The 26,489-nt window shown below is 52.2% G+C and overlaps 1 protein-coding gene and 1 non-coding gene across 2 annotated transcripts in view; one reads left to right on the top strand and one right to left on the bottom strand.

Annotated features, from left to right (window-relative positions):
- TSC22D4 (TSC22 domain family member 4) overlaps nucleotides 1-26,489 on the bottom strand; it is a 451,830-nt gene that overhangs the window by 70,558 nt on the left and 354,783 nt on the right. Inside the window, exon 4 of the mRNA XM_085639106.1 lies at nucleotides 960-1,011. Within this exon, the coding sequence (XP_085495232.1) occupies nucleotides 960-1,011 (52 nt within the window). The remainder of the gene's footprint in view (nucleotides 1-959; nucleotides 1,012-26,489) is intronic.
- LOC146782994 (U4atac minor spliceosomal RNA) lies at nucleotides 17,211-17,335 on the top strand. The gene has a single exon (XR_014974901.1). It is a non-coding gene; the product is annotated as a U4atac minor spliceosomal RNA (small nuclear RNA).

Raw genomic sequence — 26,489 nt, 5'->3', positions numbered from 1 at the left:
CTCTCCACTGTGACATTATTATATGTACCACATTATACCCGGGTCCAGTGGTCTATCGGGTTACCCCATTATTACATAACTCACTATTCCTGAGTAGGCTTGTATCTTCTATTTGTAACTACATGCTTACTCTGCAACAAACTCTGCATGTCAGCACCATGGCCTGTCTATTGAAGGTACTACCTCAGGCAGCGCTTGAGAGTGCTGTGTGGACGTCGTCCCACTCATGAGTGATTAATAAACTTGTTCTTTGAATTCCAGCTCCAGTGCCAATCTCTACTTTGTTGGTCAACGGACCCGTGGACAGAGAAGGGTGACCCCTGCCCCGGTGTGCTCATTAAAAGGCACATTTCCACAAGCCCACCCCTTACCCCCAGAAGCGGTGCAGGATGCTGTGAGGGAATGCAGGGGCCAGAACACAGATCGGTGCATGCGATGTGAATGTGGCTCCCTGTTTTCCATTTATACTGATTTTTACACATTAATACAGTCAGAAAACCATTTATTTTCCTGTCTGTATTTATTTTTAACTGTGGATAAAAGCAGAGATTGGATCCTTTTTTGAGAGATTCTAAACGCTGTCTGCCCTGACTGCCAGGCCAACAGCTCTACAGATCGCCAGGTAAGGGGTTAAGAACGGAAAGGAGTTTTAGTAAAGAGGCTTTAACGGCAGTAGATATACACGACCTTGATGCTAAAATGTTCGTGTTTTCATATACGTGCATTGATTTACCATCTGTGGGTGATCGCATCATTGGAACCTATCAGGCGATCAAGCAAGACGCACCTTTATAGGGTACAGAGATGTGGAAATATGCTAGTCTCAACTTCATTTTTTAACAAAACTCAAAATAAATGTGGATTAATACAGATAATATTAGCAAAAAATAAATATGGATCAATACATATATATATAAATAAAAAAAAAAACAGGATAAAAGCAGGAGTGATGAACTTACCATGGCCTGCTCGATCTTGTTATCGATTGCCCCCATGCTGCTGCTGGAGCCACTGCAGAGGGAGGAGGAGGAGGGGAGAGAGGGCGGAGGTGAGGAAGGAGTGGGCACATGAGGGGGCGGAGGAGGTGGGGTGAGAGAGGGATGGAAGGAGCAGGATGAGAGGTGGTGAGAAAAGGAGGGTAGAGGAAGTGAAGAAGGAGAGGGCACATGAGGGGACGGAGGAGGTGGGGTGAGAGAGGGATGGAAGGAGCAGGATGAGAGGTGGTGAGAAAAGGAGGGTAGAGGAAGTGAGGAAGGAGAGAGGAGGAGAAGGAAAGAAGAAACAGAAGAGAGGATGGGATGGGATGAAAGGAGAAGAGAGGGTGAGGTGCGAGGGCGGGAGGAGGAAGAAGGAAGGAGTTCAATTGTAGTGGAAATGATGGGCAGGAAGAGAAGGAAGTGAGTGAGAAAAGAGTGAACATGGAGAGAAGGAACAGATGAAGAACAGGAAAAGAAAGCAGGAGAGGAGGAAGAGGAAACAAGATAGGTGGGAGTGAGATGGAATGAGGAGAAAGAAAGGGGAGTAGAAGGAGAGAGGGAGGCAGAGAGGCGAGGGGGAGAGGAAAGAAAAGAGGGGAGATGGTACAGTGGGTGGGTGGGAAAGACAAGAGGGTCAGTGAGAAGGGGAAGAGAGAAAGAGAGTTAACCATTAGCGGGAGTATCTTTCACGCAGTCGTAGCCCCTCCCCCCACATCCCTCAGTATCCATGCTCTTGTGGGTACAGCTGCCCCAGTCTACTTCCGGTTATTACCTCCTGGTCACTGCCTGGACATGAAAGGCTCTACCCCCTGCCGGGCTTGAATCCACTAGACAGTGGCTGGAAGTGAAGGCCCGACCCCTCTGAAAGGACACCAAGGGGGTTCAACACCCCAGAACCCCACTTGACATTGGGTGAAGTTCTACATCACTAATGAATCTCTAGAGATGGCGGCTATAGCTCCTTAAAGCCTGGCCTAGGCAAAGTGCCTCCGGGCGAAGCCTGGACAGAGGCCACAGGCCTGAGGGTGGAGCGTGCGGCTTTGTTTAATGTCTCTATCCTGGCAAGGGAGGTGTGGCCGCCCTCAAGAGGCGCCCCTTGGGGCCCTTTACCCACCAACAATCCCCTCTACTCCAGTTTACCCCCAATATCCCCAAACTGAAGCCCCTCCCCTCGCAGTCCCAGAGACCAGCCCGGCCTGGCTTGTACCGTGACCAGGGGTGGAAGAAACCCTTGTTTGCAGCCCACGGTGAGACGATGCTGCGCCGGTGCCCTGGACGCTCACGGTGCTTCTAAACGCCCCCGTGCCTTTGCTTTGGGTTTTTTCTGCCCATGGACCGGCGCATCGGCAGCATCTCTGCTCCACAGGCTAAAAACACCGGGTGACACGTTCCGCGTCTCACTCCCCGGGCAGGGCGCTGCTCACTTCTGAACGTGATTTGGCATAAAATACCACAACAAGCCATGTATGACATACCATGATGTGTATGGAAAGGCACAGGCCCTTGGAATGTATTTATATCAGCGTACAGTTTATAGCTATAGGTACACGTTTTTAAAATATAGGCAACTACATTCAAAGTACAGGCTTTAAGTACCTCCAAATGCTTCTGTAAGACCCCCTGATGTGGCGACTTGTTCTTTCAAAATGTTACAAAGACTTCGAACTGCAGGTATTGATAACTACCTAATGTTTTTTTTTATAAAATCTTCAAAATAAAGACATTACCACCTTCAAAATATGATAAATCCAATTTGTACTGTAGGCAACACCAGCCTCAAAATGTTCTATACACCTCGAAAAGCAGGAAATGTAGCGTTCAGCAAATTATAATATGTCCAGAATGCAACTAAAGACACCTTCGAAATGATGCTATAAAATGCAAGTTATATCACTTTCAAAGTAATGCTGTAACATATTTCAAATGCAGGCAATACCGCCTTCCAACTTCTGTTACATTCGAAATGCAGGTACTACCGCCTTCCAACTTCTGTTACATTCGAAATGCAGGTACTACCGCCTTCCAACTTCTGTTACATTCGAAATGCAGGTACTACCGCCTTCCAACTTCTGTTACGTTCAAAATGAAGGTACTACCGCCTTCCAACTTCTGTTACATTCAAAATGTAGGTACTACCGCCTTCCAACTTCTGTTACGTTCAAAATGCAGGTACTACCGCCTTCCAACTTCTTTTACATTCAAAATGCAGGTACTACCGCCTTCCAACTTCTGTTACGTTCAAAATGAAGGTACTACCGCCTTCCAACTTCTGCTACATTCAAAATGAAGGTACTACCGCCTTCCAACTTCTGTTACATTCAAAATGCAGGTACTTCCGCCTTCCAACTTCTGTTACATTCAAAATTAAGGTACTACCGCCTTCCAACTTCTGTTACGTTCAAAATGCAGGTACTACCGCCTTCCAACTTCTGTTACGTTCAAAATGAAGGTACTATCGCCTTCCAACTTCTGTTACATTCAAAATGCAGGTACTTCCGCCTTCCAACTTCTGTTACATTCAAAATGCTGGTACTACCGCCTTCCAACTTCTGTTACGTTCAAAATGCAGGTACTACCGCCTTCCAACTTCTGTTACGTTCAAAATGAAGGTACTATCGCCTTCCAACTTCTGTTACATTCAAAATGCAGGTACTTCCGCCTTCCAACTTCTGTTACATTCAAAATGCTGGTACTACCGCCTTCCAACTTCTGTTACGTTCAAAATGCAGGTACTACCGCCTTCCAACTTCTGTTACGTTCAAAATGAAGGTACTATCGCCTTCCAACTTCTGTTACATTCAAAATGCAGGTACTTCCGCCTTCCAACTTCTGTTACATTCAAAATGCTGGTACTACCGCCTTCCAACTTCTGTTACGTTCAAAATGCAGGTACTACCGCCTTCCAACTTCTGTTACGTTCAAAATGCAGGTACTTCCGCCTTCCAACTTCTGTTACATTCCAAATGCAGGTACTACCGCCTTCCAACTTCTGTTACGTTCAAAATGCAGGTACTACTGCCTTCCAACTTCTGTTACGTTCAAAATGAAGGTACTACCACCTTCCAACTTCTGTTACGTTCAAAATGAAGGTACTTCCGCCTTCCAACTTCTGTTACATTAAAAATGCAAGTACTTCCGCCTTCCAACTTCTGTTACATACAAAATGCAGGTACTACCGCCTTCCAACTTCTGTTACGTTCAAAATGCAGGTACTTCCGCCTTCCAACTTCTGTTACATTAAAAATGCAGGTACTTCCGCCTTCCAACTTCTGTTACATTCAAAATGCAGGTCCTACCGCCTTCCAACTTCTGTTACGTTCAAAATGCAGGTACTTCCGCCTTCCAACTTCTGTTACATTCAAAATGCAGGTACTACCGCCTTCCAACTTCTGTTACATCCAAAACGCAGGTACTACCGCCTTCCAAATTCTGTTACATCCAAAACGCAGGTAATGCCCCTTCCAAAAGTTGTTGTAGCATCTTTAAAGTGCAGCCAATAATGCCTTAAAAACGGAACAACTCTTGGAAGAGCAGGTGCCTTAGCCTTCAAAATCTAATAACTTTCCAAATGCAGATCATACGCGCCTCAAAGTGTTTGGTAACATCTGCAGAGTGCCGGTAATGCCGCCTTATTGTAAAGGCCTTCAACACGTGATCACTCTTTCAAAATGAAAGTTAACACCAAATTCAAAATGTTGTTATGACTTTTTTAAATGCAGCTTCCCCACCTTCAAAAGGATGCAGAAACATCTTCAAAAAAGGAGCTACCACCTTGAAAAGGATGCCAGCCATCTCTGAAGGACAGGCAGTGCCAGTCTTAAAATGCTGCTACAATGCTTCAGAAAACAAGTGGTTGGCCTCAACATGTGCCACCAATATGAGCCACTGTGCCCACAGCTGTTCTCCAGGGCCCCTTTCCCCACTCCATGCCCCCACCACCAAGGGGCCACTGTGCCCACACCTGTACTCAAGGGCCCCTTTCCCCACTCCATGCCCCCACCACCAAGGGGCCACTGTGCCCACAGCTGTTCTCCAGGGCCCCTTTCCCCACTCCATGCCCCCACCACCAAGGGGCCATTGTGCCCACAGCTGTACTCAAGGGCCCCTTTCCCCACTCCATGCCCCCACCACCAAGGGGCCAGTGTGCCCACAGCTGTACTCAAGGGCCCCTTTCCCCACTCCATGCCACCACCACCAAGGGGCCACTGTGCCAACAGCTGTACTCAAGGGCCCCTTTCCCCACTCCATGCCCCCACCACCAAGGGGCCAGTGTGCCCACAGTTGTACTCAAGGGCCCCTTTCCCCACTCCATGCCACCACCACCAAGGGGCCACTGTGCCAACAGCAGTACTCAAGGGCCCCATTCCCTACTCCATGCCCCCACCGCCAAGGGGCCACTGTGCCAACAGCAGTACTCAAGGGCCCCATTCCCTACTCCATGCCCCCACCACCAAGGGGCCAGTGTGCCCACAGCTGTACTCAAGGGCCCCTTTCCCCACTCCATGCCACCACCACCAAGGGGCCACTGTGCCAACAGCTGTACTCAAGGGCCCCTTTCCCACTCCATGCCCCCACCACCAAGGGGCCAGTGTGCCCACAGTTGTACTCAAGGGCCCCTTTCCCCACTCCATGCCACCACCACCAAGGGGCCACTGTGCCAACAGCAGTACTCAAGGGCCCCATTCCCTACTCCATGCCCCCACCACCAAGGGGCCACTGTGCCAACAGCAGTACTCAAGGGCCCCATTCCCTACTCCATGCCCCCACCACCAAGGGGCCAGTGTGCCCACAGCTGTACTCAAGGGCCCCTTTCCCCACTTCATGCCACCACCACCAAGGGGCCACTGTGCCAACAGCTGTACTCAAGGGCCCCTTTCCCACTCCATGCCCCCACCACCAAGGGGCCAGTGTGCCCACAGTTGTACTCAAGGGCCCCATTCCCTACTCCATGCCACCACCACCAAGGGGCCACTGTGCCAACAGCAGTACTCAAGGGCCCCATTCCCTACTCCATGCCCCCACCACCAAGGGGCCAGTGTGCCCGCAGCTGTACACAAGGGCCCCTTTCCCCTCTCCCCACCACCACCACCAGGGCCCAGGGTGCCCACCTCAAGACCCCTGTTCTCACTCTCTCCCTCGTGCCACCTCCCCAGTCCCCAGGGCGCCCACCTTAGGGCCCTGTTCTCACTCTCTCCCTCGTGAGACCACCCCCAGTGCTCAGGGTGCCCACCTCGGGACCCCTGTTCTCGCTCTCTCCCTCGCGCGACCACCCCCAGGGTGCTGCGCCCCCCTCCACGCGCCCCTCTCACCTGTGAAATATAAGGAGCATGGATAGCAGGTTCTTGTCCATGTTGTTCCTGAAGGCGGTCTTCTTGGCGCGTCTCCTGGGGCTCTCACTGCCAGGACGTACCACTGTGCCCACCTGTGCCCGGGCCGGGGAGCTGCCCCTGGACCCGCACCTGCGGGCAGGCAGCGGTGAGTGACTGTCCAGAGGCTGGGAGCAGCCGCAGGGGGGAGGGTCCTTGCGGGTCTCGATGGAGCTCACCATGTTCTTCACCGAAACCCCGTGCCCAGACATAGCGCCAACACCCAAGCGCCCAGACTGTGCCCCCTGCAGGCACCAAATGTAAACTTGGCACCTGACGGGTACTCTACGATGCCACCTAGAGCGGGTAAAGTCTGTGGGTAATCCACCCCAGATCACAATCCTACCAGCCCAGGAAGATAGCTCACTCGGGTAATGCACCCGTTGCAGAGATCTCTGCTTAACCCGCAGGACACAATCTCCACTCCCAGAAAGATAACTCGGGAGGTTGATGGGCTGCTCCAGAGGCGTCTATGTAACCTGACGATCACAGCTTTTAGTCCCACTAAGGCAGCTCACATGGACGATGCACCTGCTGCAGAGATCCGTGTTTGACTTGCAGGGCAGTTTCCAATCCTAGTGCGACAGCTCCAGAGGTTAATAAACGTGCAGACGAAATACGTGTGAAATACGCGTGCAACCTTGCAAGTTCTCAGCAGGCTCAGGTGGTAATGCGGGTATCTCACGCAGTATCCACTCCCAGGAAGATAGTTCTGGGGTCGATGCGCCTGCAGCTCGGTGGCTCTAGTGCCACCGGGGACGCCTCATGCCCTGTCCCAGAGGAGGGGCTGCCGGCGAGAGTTGTATAAAAGAAGGTCCTGTTAATATTATTGTTAGTGCGGACGGCGACGACACCAGCCCCGCTCCGAGGGACCCTCCAGGCACTGGACAGCGAGTACAAGGGCTCTCTGTCATCAGCCCGGCCGCCCTCACCCACCACTGGCCGGCGGTACAGAAGAGAGGGCTGGTACCCGGGCAGGAGGAGGGTGGGAGAGTGGGTGGTGGAATGGCTGCCAGTGCCCTCTGTGCCAAGGAGCTCGCTGTTCACTACTAGCAGTTCGGGCTGGACTGTTCCCACAAGGAACAGGGTCAAGACTGATTTGCATATGGCTGGGTCCAAACTGGGATGGTGTGGTGAGCAAAAGAATGATGGATTAAACCCAGATCCTTGTGACTGGGGATGAATGTTTGCATTGTCAGCATTCCGTCCATCAACTGTTTCTTTTGCATATGTCGCCCTAAGTGGGAAGGGTATGCCCAGACGTGGGTCCTGTGTTCACTACACCACTGGATTCAAGCTAGCCTGGGTGAAGAAGGGTGATGCCCTGGTACCGGTCCCAGGATGCTTGTTTCCGGTCCAGGGAGGACCTGTTCCCATAGGAACAGGGTCAAGACTGATTTGCATATGGCTGGGCCCAAACTGGGGTGGGGTGGAGAGCAAAAGAATGATGGATTAAACCCAGATCCTTGTGACTGGGGGTGAATGTTTGCATTGTTTAGCATTCCGTCCATCAATTGTTTATTTTGCACTACTAGTGTAGCACCACTGCAGAGAGCGCTGGCTCTGTTCACTACTAGTATAGAGGCACTGTCGAGAGCGATAGCACTTTTCACTACAAGTGTAGAGGCACTGCAGAGAGATTGCTGGCACTGCAGAGAGTGCTGGCACTGTTCACTACTAGTGTACCGGCACTGCAGAGAGTGCAGGCTCTGTAAATATGACTCATTACTACGCGAGTCTAACATCGCGTGGCATTACAATGCGGTCGTTACAATGACCGTGTTGTTCCCACGCAATGCCATTACTACGCAAGTCATTACATCGACTTGCAGTAGATGGTGCGCTGACATTAGAAGTATATAATTTACTCTCCCAACTCCAGCCTACGCAACAGTAGGGAAGGTGTTGGAATAGTAAACTATACAATTCCTAATGTTAGCGCGCCATCTACTGCAAGTCGATGTAATGACTTGCATAGTAATGGCATTGCGTGCTAACAACGCGGTCGTTGTACCGACCGCGTTGTAATGGTATCACGGTGATTACACTGCAATGTAAAGGTCGTTTCCCGGCTCTGTTCACTACTAGTGTAGCACCACTGCAGAAAACGCTGGCTCTGTTCACTACTAGTGTAGAGGCACTGCAGAGAGTGCTGGCTCTGTTCACTACTAGTGTAGAGGCACTGCAGAGAGTGCTGGCTCTGTTCACTACTAGTGTAGCACCACTGCAGGGAGTGCTGGCTCTGTTCACTACTAGTGTAGCTGCACTGCAGAGAGTGGTGGCTCTGTTCACTACTAGTGTAGCACCGCTGCAGAGAGTGCTTGCTCTGTTCACTACTAGTGTAGCTGCACTGCAGAGAGCGATGGCTCTGTTCACTACTAGTGTAGCTGCACTGCAGAGAGTGGTGGCTCTGTTCACTACTAGTGTAGCGGCACTGCAGAGAGTGCTGGCTCTGTTCACTACTAGTGTAGCACCACTGCAGAGAGTGCTTGCTCTGTTCACTACTAGTGTAGCTGCACTGCAGAGAGCGATGGCTCTGTTCACTACTAGTGTAGCTGCACTGCAGAGAGTGGTGGCTCTGTTCACTACTAGTGTAGCTGCACTGCAGAGAGTGGTGGCTCTGTTCACTACTAGTGTAGCACCGCTGCAGAGAGTGCTGGCTCTGTTCACTACTAGTGTATCTGCACTGCAGAGAGTGGTGGCTCTGTTCACTACTAGTGTAGCACCGCTGCAGAGAGTGCTGGCTCTGTTCACTCCTAGTGTAGCACCGCTGCAGGGAGTGCTGGCTCTGTTCACTCCTAGTGTAGCTGCACTGCAGAGAGTGGTGGCTCTGTTCACTACTAGTGTAGCACCGCTGCAGAGAGTGCTGGCTCTGTTCACTCCTAGTGTAGCTGCACTGCAGAGAGTGGTGGTACTGTTCACTACTAGTGTAGCACCGCTGCAGAGAGTGCTGGCTCTGTTCACTACTAGTGTAGCACCACTGCAGAGAGTGCTGGTACTGTTCACTACTAGTGTAGCGGCACTGCAGAGAGCGATGGCTCTGTTCACTACTACTGTAGCGGCACGGCAGAGAGTGCTGGCTCTGTTCACTACTAGTGTAGCGGCACTGTAGAGAGTGCTGGCTCTGTTCACTACTAGTGTAGCGGCACTGCAGAGAGCGATGGCTCTGTTCACTACTAGTGTAGCGGCACTGCAGAGAGTGCTGGTACTGTTCACTACTAGTGTAGCGGCACTGCAGAGAGTTCTGGCTCTGTTCACTACTAGTGTAGTGGCACTGCAAAGAGTGCTGGTACTGTTCACTACTAGTGTAGTGGCACTGCAGAGAGTGCTGGCTCTGTTCACTACTAGTGTAGCGGCACTGCAGAGAGTGCTGGCTCTGTTCACTACTAGTGTAGCGGCACGGCAGAGAGCGCTGGCTCTGTTCACTACTAGTGTAGTGGCACTGCAGAGAGTTCTGGCTCTGTTCACTACTAGTGTAGCACCACTGCAAAGAGTGCTGGTACTGTTCACTACTAGTGTAGCGGCACTGCAGAGAGTTCTGGCTCTATTCACTACTAGTGTAGTGGCACTGCAGAGAGTTCTGGCTCTATTCACTACTAGTGTAGTGGCACTGCAGAGAGTGGTGGTACTGTTCACTACTAGTGTAGCACCACTGCAAAGAGTGCTGGTACTGTTCACTACTAGTGTAGCGGCACTGCAGAGAGTTCTGGCTCTATTCACTACTAGTGTAGTGGCACTGCAGAGAGTTCTGGCTCTATTCACTACTAGTGTAGTGGCACTGCAGAGAGTGGTGGTACTGTTCACTACTAGTGTAGCACCACTGCAAAGAGTGCTGGTACTGTTCACTACTAGTGTAGTGGCACTGCAGAGAGTTCTGGCTCTATTCACTACTAGTGTAGTGGCACTGCAGAGAGTTCTGGCTCTATTCACTACTAGTGTAGTGGCACTGCAGAGAGTGGTGGTACTGTTCACTACTAGTGTAGCACCACTGCAAAGAGTGCTGGTACTGTTCACTACTAGTGTAGTGGCACTGCAGAGAGTTCTGGCTCTATTCACTACTAGTGTAGTGGCACTGCAGAGAGTTCTGGCTCTATTCACTACTAGTGTAGTGGCACTGCAGAGAGTGGTGGCATTGTTCACTGCAAGTTTAGAGGTACCACAGAGAGTGGTGGCTCTGTTCACTACTAGTGTAGCGGCATTGCAGAGAGCGCTGGCTCTGTTCACTACTAGTGTAGCGGCACGGCAGAGAGCGCTGGCTCTGTTCACTACTAGTGTAGCGGCATTGCAGAGAGCGCTGGCTCTGTTCACTACTAGTGTAGCGGCACGGCAGAGAGCGCTGGCTCTGTTCACTACTAGTGGAGCGGCACGGCAGAGAGCGCTGGCTCTGTTCACTACTAGTGGAGCGGCACTGCAGAGAGTGCTGGCTCTGTTCACTACAAGTGTAGCGGCACTGCAGAGAGTGCTGGTACTGTTCACTACTAGTGTAGCGGCACTGCAGAGAGTGGTGGCTTTGTTCACTGCAAGTGTAGAGGCACTGCAGAGAGTGCTGCCACTGTCCACTACTGGTGCAATGGCACTGCATAATGCTGGCACTGTTCACTTCTAGTGTAGAGGCGCTACGGCAAAGTGGCAGCACTGTTCACTACAACTGTTGCAGCACTGCAGAGAACTGCTGGCACTGCCCACTCCTGGCACAGCACCCCTGCTATGAGTGCCGATACTGTCCTGTTCCAAGGACACCAGCCTTGAGGATAAAGGTTTACACTGTCCATTCCCAGCATAGCAGCCTTGCTGTGAAGTGCTGGCACTGTCCTGTTATGAGGACAGCTGCCCTGAAGACAAAGGCTTATACTGTCCTTTTCTGACCTAGCAGCCATCCCAACTGACGACCGTGATTGTGACTTAAGATTCCATTAAGGTCATCTGTTGGAACATAGCCGGGTCCAGAGTAAACTTCCTGATGGTGACTGGCTGGACACGCTGAAGAACTTTGGTCTGATCTGTCTACAGGAAACATGGGACACCAAGGGTCGTTTGCATCCTGGTGGCTATTCCACCCACTCAGTTTTAGCCACCCGCTCCTCTAGTGGGCGGGCTAGTGGTGGCCTCACCACCCTAAATACATTAGAATAGAACTGTAAAGTTCAGGTGATAAGTTCCAAATGTAAAACTATTTTGGGCACCCTTTAAATCTTCCCCAACAAACGTAGACTTCTCCTCATCAATTTTTATAAAGCAGTTCCCCCAAAAGATGAAATCAAAGCGATGGCTAGCCTTAAAGGTTTTACGGGTGATTTCTCTCTGTCAGAACCCCCTTTTACTCTGATCATGTCGGTGGGAGGTTTTAACCTGCACCCGTGCCCCTCCCGTTCTAACAATCAGGAATCTGATCTTGAGGGGCCATTTGTAACCCAGGCACATTTCAAACACTCACACCAAGGGGAAGCGGCTAACAACCTTATCTCCGAGTTTAATTGGTGAACTTATTGGTGAGCAAACATGATCCCGTAGAGGCCTACACGCCCCCCACCTTTGAGGGGGGGGGGGGTATTGTAGTGTGATTGATTATATCCTTGTCTCCGCCACACTTTTAGACTTTGAGGTTTCTCAACACCATCTGAGCGACCATAACCCAATAACTGCATCATTTTATTGGGGCAATAAAGTGGTGAGCTCCACACCTGCTTACCAGGCACCCTGGCTGACCTGGCTGATCAGGGGGCGTAGGATAAAGTGGGCCAGCATTGTCCAGTCGGTCTTTGCTCCAAACCTGATTGTTTCGTGTCATGCCGATTTTCAGACTTGTCTGTCAGATGCCGAGCCACCACGGAGGATCTTGGCGTCATTTACTAACATGTGCAGGTTTATTAAGTCGGCACTCCTTAAAATCGTTGCCTCGCCGACCACCTGTGTGGTTAGATGGTTTGACAGTCAATGCTCCAGAGCCCACAAGGACCTGTGGAATCTCTTGCATGCTAAGCCCCGCTGTCAGGAAAAGGTTAAGAAGGCCAGGGCGACCTTTAAGAAAGCCCGTAAAGATCGTAAAGCCCAAATCACAGCAGAGATCTGGGACAAGTTGGTGATGGCCAGTCAGCAGTGCAATAGCGCAGCCTTCTGGGGTGTCATCCACTCGCCCCGTTTTCATGAAGACCATCTTACCAAGCAGGCATGTACCATCCCATCTCAGGCCCGGGTGGATCGTTTCAGGGACATTTATAGCCTTGAAGCAGAGCCGGAGCCTCTAGAAGGCCCCCGGACAAACCGTACTCTAACTTTTAGCCTCTCGGAGGTCAGAGATGCCATTTCCCAGTTGCCTTTAAACAAGGCTCCAGGGCCTGATGGGGTACCTGGTGACCCAGACAAGAATTGTATAGACCTGCGGGCCCCGATACAGACACTGCACTTAAACTCTGCTGTGTCTAGCCATCTTCCCTCTACACGTTCCCAGTTCATAATAGTCCCTGTCTTCAAAAAGGGCCATAGATCAGACCCGGCCTGTTTTAGACCCATTTCCCTCCTAGACTCGGAGGTGAACATTATTGGCAGAATTTTATCAAACCGCCTCACGGATTGGGCCGAGGCGCGAGGCCTTTTGTCGGATCTTCGGTACGGGTTTCGCCCTGGTCGGGGAACAATAGAACAGACCTTGAACTTCTATCGTTTAACCTGCAAGTACACTGAGGCCAAGAAGGGGGCCATCCACGTGGCCTTCATGGACCTCAGCTCGGCCTTGGATAGAGTTCGCCGCTCCTAGCTCTGGCCGATGATGGGACGGATGGACGTTGATATAGTCTTCATTCATTTTTTGCGTGATTTGCACAACGGCCTCTCTGCCAGCCTTAGGTTTGACCCCAATGGGGAATGCACGGAGCACGTTAAACGTCAGCGAGGGGTACGGCAGGGTGGCATTTTAGCTCCTTTCCTATTCATATTTTGTATCAACAGCTTAGAGCAGGTCCTGACTGTTGTGGGCGTTGATGTCCTCAGAGTAGGTGGCCGTCCCATCCCTGCCTTACTATATGCGGACGACACCGTTTTAATGGCCCGTACTGATAAAAGCGTGAACAAGCTTCTCTCCCTTTTAATTAATTTTATGAATAGTCTTGACCTATCCACGAATTTCTCTAACTCGCATGTCATAAACTTTGGCCCATCAAAAAACAATGAAATATGTAATAGACGGCGAACATATTAGAAGGGTGGATACGTTCAAGTATCTGAGGATTGAACTGGATTCAGAGCTTAATTGGCACTCGCTCATTCATCAAAAAGTTTCTTCTTCTAGCAGGGCTATATTCGGTGTCCGGGATCTTTCCCGTTGAGTGAGGCGCATTCACATCCAATCGGCTAGGACAGTTTTTAACTCACACTCACACACTATCACACACTCACACACTATCACACACTCACACACTCACACACTATCACACACTCACACACTATCACACACTCACACACTCACACACTATCACACACTCACACACTATCACACACTCACACACTCACACACTATCACACACTCACACACTATCACTTCACACTCACTAATCAATACCCGCTCCGCTGTAAACAGGCGTCACAGCCCACCCGGGGCACGCTCGGTGCCACCGCTTGGGGCCCGATGATGAAGCATGCCACCAACTAGGTTGGTGGGTGAGGGCTTTCATAAGAAACAAATGTTTCTTGACTCCAGAAACACACATCTTGAGCTTCCATTTACCGGCTCGTTCTTCACGATTATTCGTTCGAACAAAACACTCTATGCGACACGCGCTGTTGGTGAAAACAGTTAGTAACATTGAACCTTATCTGGCCTGGCGCATACCTCGTCATCAACGCCGATTGGTGACCTATTTTAGGTTAAAGTTATTCATCGATTGGTTCCCTTTAATCAGGGTTGTTTCAAATACTCAGACCTGCCCCCATGCAACTGAGATAACATCTTGATTAATGACACATTACACGTGGGTATGCTTTGCCCAAAATATAGTTACCTGAGCCACAATTTTATACGCCAGAATTTATCACCGCTTAATCTTAACCAAGTTAGGCCAGCCTTACTTTTTGTTACAGCTGCTGAATTCACCTTTTACCTGCTTTTTTCTTGCGCGCTTTCTGCTGGGAGTTTTTAAACATGACTGACTATGACACTGATACTCTATATGTTGTGTATAAAGGAAATGTTTTGTCTTTTGTGATTTTATCTATAAAATCAAATGAAGATTATGAAGACATAGCAGCCTTTCTGTGAAGTGCTGGTACTGTCCCGCGACAAGGACAGCCCCCCTCCCCCACAGGATAAAGGTTCATACTGTCCATTATTGACATAGCAGCCCTGCTGTAAATTGATGAGAAGTGCCGGCACTCGAAGGAATGAGTTCACTTTTACGATGAATCCTTCAGTAAAGCAAAAAGAGTCTTTGTAAAAAGAAGAATCCATAATGCAGATGTAAAGACCCCGCACGAGAAGACGAATGCTTATCCGTGTCCATGAAAATGAATATTTCATGCTGTTAAAACGAGCTCGTAAGAAGATGAGCGCTCCACGCACTTACCACGAGTCTGCATAACAGGCTGAATTATTCCTGAAGATAATACGAGTCTGCGCGAGATGAATTCTTAATGTGGATAAAATCAGCCTGTTTGGGAACATCAATCCTTTCGTAGAACGAGTAAGCATCTGTAAGAAGATGGGTACAGACCTCTTCCCCTCTTCTAGCCCTCCGCTACCCTTCTCCATCCAAATAACTGACTAACACATCCACCACTCCAATTACTTCATACTTCACTATACTCATTTTCAACACTAATCCTTTATGGGTTCCGGAGTAGCGTGCTACTCGCCAGAAAAGCGCTTCAACACCCATCAAGGGTAACAAGCGCTATATAAATACAAACCTATTTTCTTCTGCTAGCCTTCCGAATCCAAATAACTGACTAACCTATCCACCACTTAAAAATGTGCTTGCATGTTGCACTTTACTAATTCAACACTGATCCTTTATGGGTTCCGGAGTAGCGTGCTACTCGCCAGAAAAGCGCTTCAACACCCATCAAGGGTAACAAGCGCTATATAAATACAAACCTTTTTTCTTCTGCTATCCTTCCGAATCCAATTAACTGACTAACCTATCCGCCACTTAAAAATGTGCTTGCATGTTGCACTAATTCAACACTAATCCTCTATGGGTCCCAGAGTAGCATGCTACTCGCCGAAAAAGCGCTTCGACGCCTCATCAGAGGTAGTAAGCGCAAAATAAATGCCATTACAATACAATTACAATCCTCGCAGCAGGTTCATTGAGACTGAGTACAAAAATTCTAATGCAGATAAAAGGAGTCGGCGAAACCAAGATGGATTTTGAGGGGTGTAGTGAGTCTGCATGAGAAGAGCAGGTCTTAATGCGGTAAAACTCGGCGTGGGACGATGAACCCTTAATATACTTAAAATAAGTTTATGTAACAAGGTGATGCTTCAATGGGCATGAAATAAGCCTGCGCCTGAAAACGATCCTAATGAACATACAGGTCTGTGCCAGGGGGTGGGGTATTAACGCAGGTGCAGTGAGCCTCTGCAAGAAGGTGAACCCCAAATGTTCCAAGATACGATGAATCCTTTTTAGATGAATTCCTAAAGACAGGTCCCTGCGCACTGACAGCAGCAGGGCCATCGTTCCACCACCCGCACTGGCACGCGCCCCGGGGTCTGTCCGTGCTGGGCTGGGATCCCAGCGCCCACCTCTACAGAACCTCGGCGCTGCCGCCTCGAGGGGTGCACGAGCGAGAGTGGCGCGAATGCCAGGGGCGCGTCAATGGCCCATTGTGACCTCCCCACGCACGCGGGGCCGTGGGACGAGACCAGGAGGAGGAGAGGGGGTCCATCCATAATGCGCTAACTCGGAATAACTGCGCCCGGCCTGGTCCCCGCGTCGGCGCCCACCCGCCGGTGCCCAGCGAGCGTGGGTGCCCAGACACAGGGTGCATTCACCACCCCGAGGCAGCGTGTACTATAGTGAGCGAGCACCACCCCCTCCATCCAGACAGATGCTATTTACACACATCCCATGGGGCGGGGTGCAGGGCACCGGGGCATTGTCAATAGATCTAAGCCTCTGGAAGGTCAGGCAGGGCTGGGGCAGAGTCACCCACGTGCTATGTAAAACAGCTCAGAGAGTCGGTGCATGTACTGCAGAGAATGTGGGGAACCAGCAAGCCCCTGATTGGTCAACCGCAATTTGGGCCTTCCAGTATCGGAAATGACGTCTCAGTCTTAGTTTCATCCTAGAGAGGTCTGTAAAACAAGTGTGGCGCCCATGGGTCACTGTAACCCTCTTTCACCCTCAACGGAGAACCACACCATCTCTAATGTTTACAAAACATGGCGTTTCACCACATAATTCGGCCATCGCCAGCCACTGACGCCTGCCACTGACTCCTCCCCAGACCCGTGGGCCTTTCAGTGTCAACCACCTAGATTGTCACTGCCCCTGCCCCTACCCCACGGGGTTTTCAGTGTCAATCACATAGCATGTCACTGACTCTGCCCCATATCTGCTCGGCTGTCTGCTCCACCAAGACACTGCAACATTTCAAGCACAGCAGTCAACGTTTCACTCTATTCCCAATATGCAAATGACATGCAGATAATGAAACCAACGTGAAGCATTGCATGCTGGGTACGTGCACCCTTTTTTAACACAACCCAAGACAATGTGTGTGGTTTTTTAAAAACAGAAATAAAGGGAGGTCGGTGGGATGGAGGGGTGCTACAGCGAAGGCTGGGGTGATGTGCGTCGCCAGACAAGGTCACCATGACTGAGGAGGGACATGAGTTACACTGGGAAGGACCACTGTCCCCATACCTCCATCCATCCTTGTCTTGGGGTTGGGTGACTGTCCAGTGAGCGGCTAGCGAGGGCAGTTCTGCTGACACCAGACAACACTTGTCGCATCACCAGGGCTTTGCCCTGCCACGGTGCAATTTTTGGAGCCCCCCCAATTCTCACAACAGTAAAAACAGAATACAAGTTTGTTAGATTACTCTGGTAGATGTAGTGAGTCTGCATAAGAAGAACAGCACTTCTTATGCAGACTCTGCATCTACTCTGGTAGGTTCTTTCAGTTTAGTAGAGACTGTGGGGGGTATGACGACGGGAATCAGCTCTTGAAGACACTACAAACACCCCACTTCACCTGGAGGGCTCCTCTCTCATCACCTGGTCAGCCTTCTCAGACCTACCAGGTCCAACCCCGACACCTACCACAGTCCCTGCAAGCCTCACCGCTTCCCCTCCACCTTTACTACTACTGGGGACCCCCGCAGTTGACACCTTTCCGTACCTACACCATTTACCACTCACAACATTCCTAGTCAGTCCATTCATTGCTCAACTAACGCAACTCAAACCAGTCCCTGCTCAGCGCAGTCCCCGCTCAGACCATTCTCTGTTAAACTCAATCCCCGCTCAGTCCATTCTCTGTTCTCTCCATTCCCACTCAGCCCATTCGCTGCTCACTCCAGTGCCCCCTCAGCCCATTCTCCACTGAGCTCCGTCCCTGCTCACACCCCTCTCCACTCAGCCGATTCTCTGCTCACTACAGTCCCCGCTCAGCCCATTCTCTACTGAGCTCTGTCTCTGCTCACTCCAGTCCCCGCTCAGCCCATTCTCTGCTCACTCCAGTTCCCGCTCAGCCCATTCACTGCTCAATCCAGTCCCCGCTCAGCCCATTCTCTGCTCACTGCACTCCCCGCTCAGCCCATTTTCTGCTCACACCCGTCCCTGCTCAGCCTATTCTCTGCTCACTCTAGTCCCCGCTCAGCCCATTCTCTGCTCAAACCCGTCCCATCTCATTCCAATTCGCTGTTCACTACACTCCCCGCTCAGCCCATTTTCTGCTCACACCCATCCCCGCTCAGCCCATTCCCTATTCACTCTAGTTCCCGCTCAGCCCATTCCCTGCTCACTCCAGTCCCTGCTCAGCCCATTCTCTGCTCACACCGTCCCTGCTCAACCCATTCCCTGCTCACTCCAGGCCCCGCTCAGCCCATTCCCTGCTCACTCCAGTCCCCGCTCAGCATATTCTCTGCTCAGACCAGTCCCTGCTCAGCCCATTCTCTGCTCACACCGTCCCCGCTCAGCCCATTCGCTGCTCACTCCAGTCCCTGCTCAGCCCATTCTCTGCTCACTCCAGTCAGCCCATTCTCTGCTCACTCCAGTCCCTGCTCAGCCCATTCACGGCTCACTTCAGTCCCCGCTCAGCCCATTCGCTTCTCACTCCAGTCCCTGCTCAGCCCATTCTCTGCTCACTCCAGTCCCCACTCAGCCCATTCTCTGCTCACACCTGTCCCCGCTCAGTCCATTGTCTGTTGATACCAGTCCCCGCTCAGTCCATTCACTGCCCACACCAGTCCCTGCTCAGCCCATTCTCTGTTCTCTCCATTCCCCCCTCAGCCCATTCTCTACTGAGCTCTGTCTCTGCTCACACCAGTCCCCACTCAGCCCATTCTCTGCGGCGAACAACCATCCCAACGCTTGCGTCACATCGCATGCGTTTACGTCGCATGCCGTCAACGTACGCGACGTTTCGACGCGTGCGTTCACTACGCACGACGTTACATCGCGGGCGCCATTACATCGTGGGCGCTTTTAGAACGCAGGCACCGGGACACAGACGGCGGGAGACAACGCTGGAACCACGGCGAGAGGCAGGTAAGGACGACGCTGTACTCGTAATGTTTTAGGGTTTAGGGTAGTTATGGGGAGTGTAGTGGAGGGGAGGGTTTTAGGCTTTAGGGCTTAGGGTTAATAGTAGTATACGGTAGTGTTTTAGGCTTTAGGGTTAGGGCATAGGGTTAAGAATCGTATATGGTAGTGTTTTAGGCTTTAGGGTTAGGGCTAAGGGTTAAGAGTCGAATATGGGAGTGTTTTAGGCTTTAGGGTTAGGGCTTAGGGTTAAGAGTCGTATATGGTAGTGTTTTAGGCTTAGGGTTTAGGGCTTAGGGTTAATATAGTATATGGTAGTGTTTTAGGCTTTAGGGTAAGGGCTTAGGGTTAGGAGTCGTATATGGTAGTGTTTTAGGCTTTAGGGTTAGGGCTTAGGGTTAATATTAGTGTATGGCACTGTTTTGCCTTTACTGTTTACGTCTTAGGGTTGAGGGAAGTGTCAGGGCGTTGTACTGTGTTTGGGGGGGCCGATAGGGAGAATTTTGCGGTGTGATAGAATGCGTGGTCTTTGTGTGTGTTGTAAAGGTCTTTTGCATGCATGTGAGGGCGCAGTGCGATGTAATGGTTTGCGTGGTGAATGCATGCGATGTAATGGTGCGTGCGATGTGAGGAATGCGATGTAATGGTGTGCGTTGTGTTTGTTTGCATTGCATCGTCATACATCCATTCTCTGCTCACTTCAGTCCCCACTCATCTCATTCGCTGCTCACTCCAGTCCCTCCTCAGCCCATTCTCTACTGAGCTCTGTCCCTGCTCACACTTGTCTCCGCCCAGCCCATTCTCTGCTCACTCCAGTACCCACTTAGCCCATTCTCTGTCGATACCAGTCCCTGCTCAGCCCATTCTCTGCTCACTCCCGTCCCCGCTCAGCCCATTCTCTGCTCACTCCAGTCCCCGCTCAGCCCATTCTCTGATGACACCAGTCCCCGCTCAGCATATTGTCTGATGATACCAGTCCCCACTCAGCCCATTCTCTGCTCACTCCAGTCCCCGCTCAGCCCATTCTCTGCTCACTCCAGTCCCCGCTCAGCCCATTCTCTGATGATACCAGTCCCCACTCAGCCCATTCTCTGTTCACTACAGTCCCCGCTCAGCCCATTTTCTGCTCACACCCGTCCCTGCTCAGCCCATTTGTAATGTTGGGCCTCAGGCCCACATGGAGATAATTGACTGACACAGACACTCGGTAGTCTTGTGAGTAACTGGCATCCGGGCACATGCGCCCGACCCCTTTTGTTGACAAGGTCACCTGACTGGTGACATCTGTGGTGGGTGGGTGTAAAGTGTGTTACCTTTGCGGGCAGAACACTAGAACGTGTCTAGCTAGACACAACATCCCCCCCACCTTAATGAAAAGAAAGGAACAAAAGTCCAACCTGGAAGAAAATAAACAAACAACAAAAAAGCACTAATTGAGTTTCTTCAGGCCGCCAGCCAGGCATCACTGGAGCTTTGGACCGCATGATCGTGATGTTTTAGTTGGCCTTGGGAAGTGGCCTTGTCTTGCAAAATCCCAGGGGTGGATCTTCCAATGGCTGGGTGTGCTCTACTTCGGTATGCTGCAGGTTGACGGGGGCACACACAGACGCTTCCTGGGTGGCTCACTCATGGAACTCCGGTTATCTGGAGTGTGTGGATTCACGTTGGTGGGCCGATGCTCCTTGGTGGTGATGAACGGTTGTTGTTTCTCAGTTGGGCAGCAGGCGGCGGTCTGTTGTCTTGGGTGAGTTTGTGGAGTGAGAAGAACTGGAGGGTCTTCGCAGCTTGCCTTTATCTTGCTGAGGTTGTCTTTCGCCCGTGTCATCTGCGGTGGGACACAGGGATGTCGTCTGACTTATTCTGTCGGTGTTTGGGACTGAATGGTTGCGTGGGGAAATGTTGGAGAGATACTCGCTTCGATCTGGCGGCTTACATTTGGTTCTCCTTGTTGGGCTGTCTCCAGGGACGTCGGTCTGGCTTCAGGACTGGACGGTCTCAAGGGGATGCTTTGGAGAGAAACTCTGTTCGCGCCAGCTGCGACTTCCGGTTGGGTCTGCTCTGTGGGCTGTCTCCCGGGACATCGGTCCGGCTGGTGGCTGTCTGGGTGTGCTCCTCCGGTGGTGGTACGAGTCTTCCGCCCTGTCGCTCTGCTCTTTCCTCCTGCGCACCTGTGGTGGTCGTTTGCCCTGTGGTGCTGTACCACTGTTCCTTCTCTCTCCACGCAGTGGCATCATATCACTCTCTTGTCTCACATTCGACCAGGATCTCACTTGGAGGTGGCGTCCTGCGCGTGTCTCTGGTTGGTGTCACGTGGACCTCGCTGGACGCCCAGGCGGTCTCACCTTTCTTGTGAGCCTGTCTCAGGTTTGTCCTGTCAGTAGGACTTGTACTTCCTCTTGGGAACTTTCATTGGACGGTCTCATCTTTCCTGTGGACCTGTCTCAGATCTGTCCTGTCAGTAGGACATATACTTCCTCTTAGGAACTTTCATTGGACGGTCTCATCTTTCCTGTGGACCCGTCTCAGATCTGTCCTGTCAATAGGACTTGTACTTCCTCTCGGGAATTTTCATTGGCACCATCCTTTGGGGATAGCGCAGTGGTTCTCCTTGATGCCTTCTGCATGCCTCCTTCTCTTCGAGAAGGTCTTGCTCTCCTGGGCTCTTGCCCATGCAGTCAAGCTTCTGGGTGCGTCTGTCGCGCATATCGGACTTGGTGCTCTTCTGCCCTCTTCGGGGTAACCGTGATCCTGGTGGTCTGTCCAGCCAGCTCTTCAACCTGTTCCCGGTCTCTTCTGTTTGGCGTGCTTCCGACTGTGCCTTTCGGATTCTCCACTGGATGTGCTTACTGCGCATTCTGTTCAGTCTTCCGTTTCTGAAACTGTAGCGGCTGTTCCTGTGCTACTGCGCACTTGCTTGGTGTTGTGCTCACCTTTCCAACACCTGCGCCGGGATCGGCTTCTTCTTTTGCAGTCTTGGCTGTGTGATGACAACGGGTTGTCGCCCCTTTCCTCCAGGTTCTTCGCATTGCTGGCGCTCAGCACTCTTCTTGTCATCTGGTGGGGAAGTGGGTGCTTCACTGCTGGCACTGGTCACAGGCTACGACTGCTTTCAGGCATGTGCTTTTAAACAGTCCTTTTTACCTTCTGTGAGTGTGTTACTGCGCAAGGGCCACTAGATGGCAGTGTTGCTTCTCCTTTCCACTAACCTTGGCAGTTTCTCCCACTGCTCCGTGCCTCATAACCTCCTGATTTCAGGCAGACTGTGTGGCAGGTTTATCCAGGCCTGCCCCCGGGCTCCTGACAATCTCGTACTCTTGAGCAGGGTGCTTCCAGGCAGAGGGACTATTCTCCCCAGAATAGTAAATTATTATTATTATTTTTGTTGTGTTGGAAGGCGTTCCCCGGGGAGGCTGCGGAATGTGTTCCCGACCACCCGGAGGCCCACCTTACCCAGAGTTAGGCCGAGCAAGAGCAGGGAGGCCCTTCCTGGAAGGGTCTCGCACCTAGAATCGCACACGCTGCGCTTACTCTCTCTTCGGATAGAGGGACACCACACAGTAAGTCGTTATAAGACAATATGCTTTTATCGGTAGTTGTCAGGGATCTTTATGATCCGGCAGGTAGGTGCAGAATTAATGCCACAAGCGGCAGCGATCTCGTGAGGAGGGAAAGGGGTAGCGGGACAGTCTTTGAATTAGTGTCTCTGCGAGGTATCCGGCGCACAGCTCTCAATCCTCGAGCTGAGGGGATGTTGCTTCTCTCGGCAATCTCTGCCGGTTCTCTTGGAGGAGCGGGCCGCGAGTCACTCAGCAGGCACCGGAAGGTCGTAGTTCAGGGAGCCGCGACGGGGTCAGCAGGGCTCAGATGGTTCAGAATTCGGGGAGCCGGGACGGCGTCAGCAGGGCTCAGATGGTTCAGAGTTCGGGGAGCCGCGACAGGGTCAGCAGGGCTCAGATGGTTCAGAGTTCGGGGAGCCGCGACAGCGTCCGCAGGGCTCAGGTGGTTCAGAGTTCGGGTAGCGTTCTTCTCTTCGGTGAGCGATCGAGCCGCGACCAGATCAGCAGGCTCTCGTCAGTCCAGGTCTTCTCTGCTCCCGTCCTCTCCGCACCCCTTGTTATACTCCCCCTCCTCTTTGAAGTCCGGAGTCCTCGCGGAGAGGGGTCTGGTGCCTGGGGGGCGGTGTGTCGGGGTTTCCTGTCGCTCGGCCCTTTGATCTGTTCAGGTGGGTCTGGGAGGGACTCCAGACAACGAGCAGGTGAGGCGCCCGCTCACCGGGGGCCTGGTGGCCGATCGAAACCTCCCTCGGGGGAGAGACCAGAGGTGTGACAGGGTCGGCGCCTCTCGGTCTGGTTTGGGGTGGGGGTTTCGTTCTCCCTCGGCCGGGCATGCGTGTTGGGGATCTGGTCGGCCCTCGGGATGTTGGCCCACGGGAGCCGGAAGGCCGTGTTCACGAGGTTCGGCGTGGTTGTAGGGTAACTTGCTGGTCGGGAGGGCCCACGCCACGAGGCCGGTCTCACACGTGCCCCCCCCAGCTGAAAGGCGGGGAGAACTACTCATCCACTTGGGGGTTCTCCTCGCTGAAGCGGAAGAATCGGGACAGGCCGTCCGCGTTGGCGTGGTACGTCCCGGGGTGATGTTCCACCGTGAAATCCATCCCTTGGAGGGAGATGGACCAGCGTAGCAACTTGGGGTTTTCCCCTCGCATCTGCATCAGCCACCGCAAGGGGCGGTGATCCGTTTGTACTCGGAAGTGGGTTCCGAACAGGTAGGGTCGTAGCTTTTTGAGGGCCCAGACTACTGCGAAGGTCTCTCTCTCAATGGTGCTCCACCGCTGTTCCCGGGGCAGCAACCTTCGGCTGATGAAGGCTATGGGCCGATCTATGCCCTTGTCGTCGAACTGGGAGAGGACTGCCCCGATGCCGTGTTCCGAGGCGTCCGTCTGGACCACAAACTCCTGGGCGTAGTCGGGTGCTTTGAGCACTGGAGCTGCGCACATGGCGGCCTTGAGGGTGTCGAACGCCTTCTGGCAGGAGGGAGTCCAGTGTACTTTCTTGGGGTGTTTTTTGGAGGTTAGTTCTGTGAGGGGGCCTGCGATGCTGCCATAGTTCTTGATAAACCTTCGGTAGTAGCCGGTGAGGCCCAGGAAGGCCCGGACTTCCGTTTGGGTTGCGGGGGGTTCCCAGGACAGGATGGCGTCGATCTTCGGCTGGAGAGGGGCGACCTGCCCACTTCCCACCTGGTGCCCCAGATAGGTTACGGAGCCGTGCCCAATCTGACATTTGCTGGCTTTGATGGTGAAAAGCGTTACAACAAACAAATGATGGACGGAATGCTGACAATGCATACATTCTCCCCCAGTCAAGAGATCTGGGTTAAATCCATCGTTCTTTTGCCCACTACACCACCCCAGTTTAGACATGGCCATATGCAAATCAGTCTTGACCCTGTGCCTCATGGGAACAGTCCAGCCCGAACTGCCAAGCCATGTCTTCCCTGGACCGGAATCAAGCATCCTAGGACCGGTTTCTGGCTATCAGCCGTCATCAGCCAGGATAGCTTGACTCCAGTGGCGTAGTGAGCACGGGTCCCACGTCTGGGAATACCCATCCAACTTAGGGCGAAAAGCGTTACAAAAAACAAATGATGGACGGAATGCTGACAATGCATACATTCTCCCCCAGTCAAGAGATCTGGGTTAAATCCATCGTTCTTTTGCCCACTACACCACCCCAGTTTAGACATGGCCATATGCAAATCAGTCTTGACCCTGTGCCTCATGGGAACAGTCCAGCCCGAACTGCCAAGCCATGTCTTCCCTGGACCGGAATCAAGCATCCTAGGACCGGTTTCTGGCTATCAGCCGTCATCAGCCAGGATAGCTTGACTCCAGTGGCGTAGTGAGCACGGGTCCCACGTCTGGGAATACCCATCCAACTTAGGGCGAAAAGCGTTACAACAAACAAATGATGGACGGAATGCTGACAATGCATACATTCTCCCCCAGTCAAGAGATCTGGGTTAAATCCATCGTTCTTTTGCCCACTACACCACCCCAGTTTAGACATGGCCATATGCAAATCAGTCTTGACCCTGTGCCTCATGGGAACAGTCCAGCCCGAACTGCCAAGCCATGTCTTCCCTGGACCGGAATCAAGCATCCTAGGACCGGTTTCTGGCTATCAGCCGTCATCAGCCAGGATAGCTTGACTCCAGTGGCGTAGTGAGCACGGGTCCCACGTCTGGGAATACCTATCCAACTTAGGGCGAAAAGCGTTACAACAAACAAATGATGGACGGAATGCTGACAATGCATACACTGCATTGTCAGCATTCCGTCCATCATTTGTTTGTTGTAACGCTTTTCGCCCTAAGTGGGATGGGTATTCCCAGACGTGGGACCCGTGCTCACTACGCCACTGGAGTCAAGCTATCCTGGCTGATGACGGCTGATAGCCAGAAACCGGTCCTAGGATGCTTGATTCCGGTCCAGGGAAGACATGGCTTGGCAGTTCGGGCTGGACTGTTTCCATGAGGCACAGGGTCAAGACTGATTTGCATATGGCCATGTCTGAACTGGGGTGGCGTAGTGGGCAAAAGAACGATGGATTTAACCCAGATCTCTTGACTGGGGGAGAATGTCTGCATTGTCAGCATTCCGTCCATCATTTGTTTGTTGTGACGCTTTTCGCCCTAAGTGGGATGGGTATTCCCAGACGTGGGACCCGTGCTCACTACGCCACTGGAGTCAAGCTATCCTGGCTGATGACGGCTGATAGCCAGAAACCGGTCCTAGGATGCTTGATTCCGGTCCAGGGAAGACATGGCTTGGCAGTTCGGGCTGGACTGTTCCCATGAGGCACAGGGTCAAGACTGATTTGCATATGGCCATGTCTGAACTGGGGTGGCGTAGTGGGCAAAAGAACGATGGATTTAACCCAGATCTCTTGACTGGGGGAGAATGTCTGCATTGTCAGCATTCCGTCCATCATTTGTTTGTTGTAACGGCTTTGATGGTGAGGCCGGCCCGGCGCAGAGCCAGCAGGACTTGACGGAGGTGCTGGAGGTGCTCGGTCCATTGGGAGCTGAAGACTGCTATGTCGTCGAGGTATGCTGCGCTGAACCCCTCTAGTCCGGACAGGACTCTGTTCACCAGCCGCTGGAAGGTGGCCGGGGCATTCTTCATTCCAAACGGCATCACCCTAAAGCGGTAGTGCCCATCCGGGGTGGAGAAGGCGGAGCGCTCCTTGGCTCCCTCGGTGAGGGCAATCTGCCAGTATCCACTAGTCAGGTCGAAGGTGCTGAGGTAGCGAGCGGCCCCAAGGCGGTCAATGAGCTCGTCGGCACGGGGGATAGGGTGAGCGTCCGCTCGGGTGACTGCATTGAGTCCTCGGTAGTCCACGCAAAACCTCAGCTTGGGGGCAACACCCGGGGTAGTTGCTTTC

Source organism: Triturus cristatus, chromosome 12 (genome assembly GCF_964204655.1).
Source record: "Triturus cristatus chromosome 12, aTriCri1.1, whole genome shotgun sequence".
Lineage (NCBI taxonomy): Eukaryota > Metazoa > Chordata > Amphibia > Caudata > Salamandridae > Triturus > Triturus cristatus.
The sequence above is the reverse complement of the archived record's forward strand: the minus strand, read 5'-3'. Positions and strand labels throughout refer to the sequence as shown.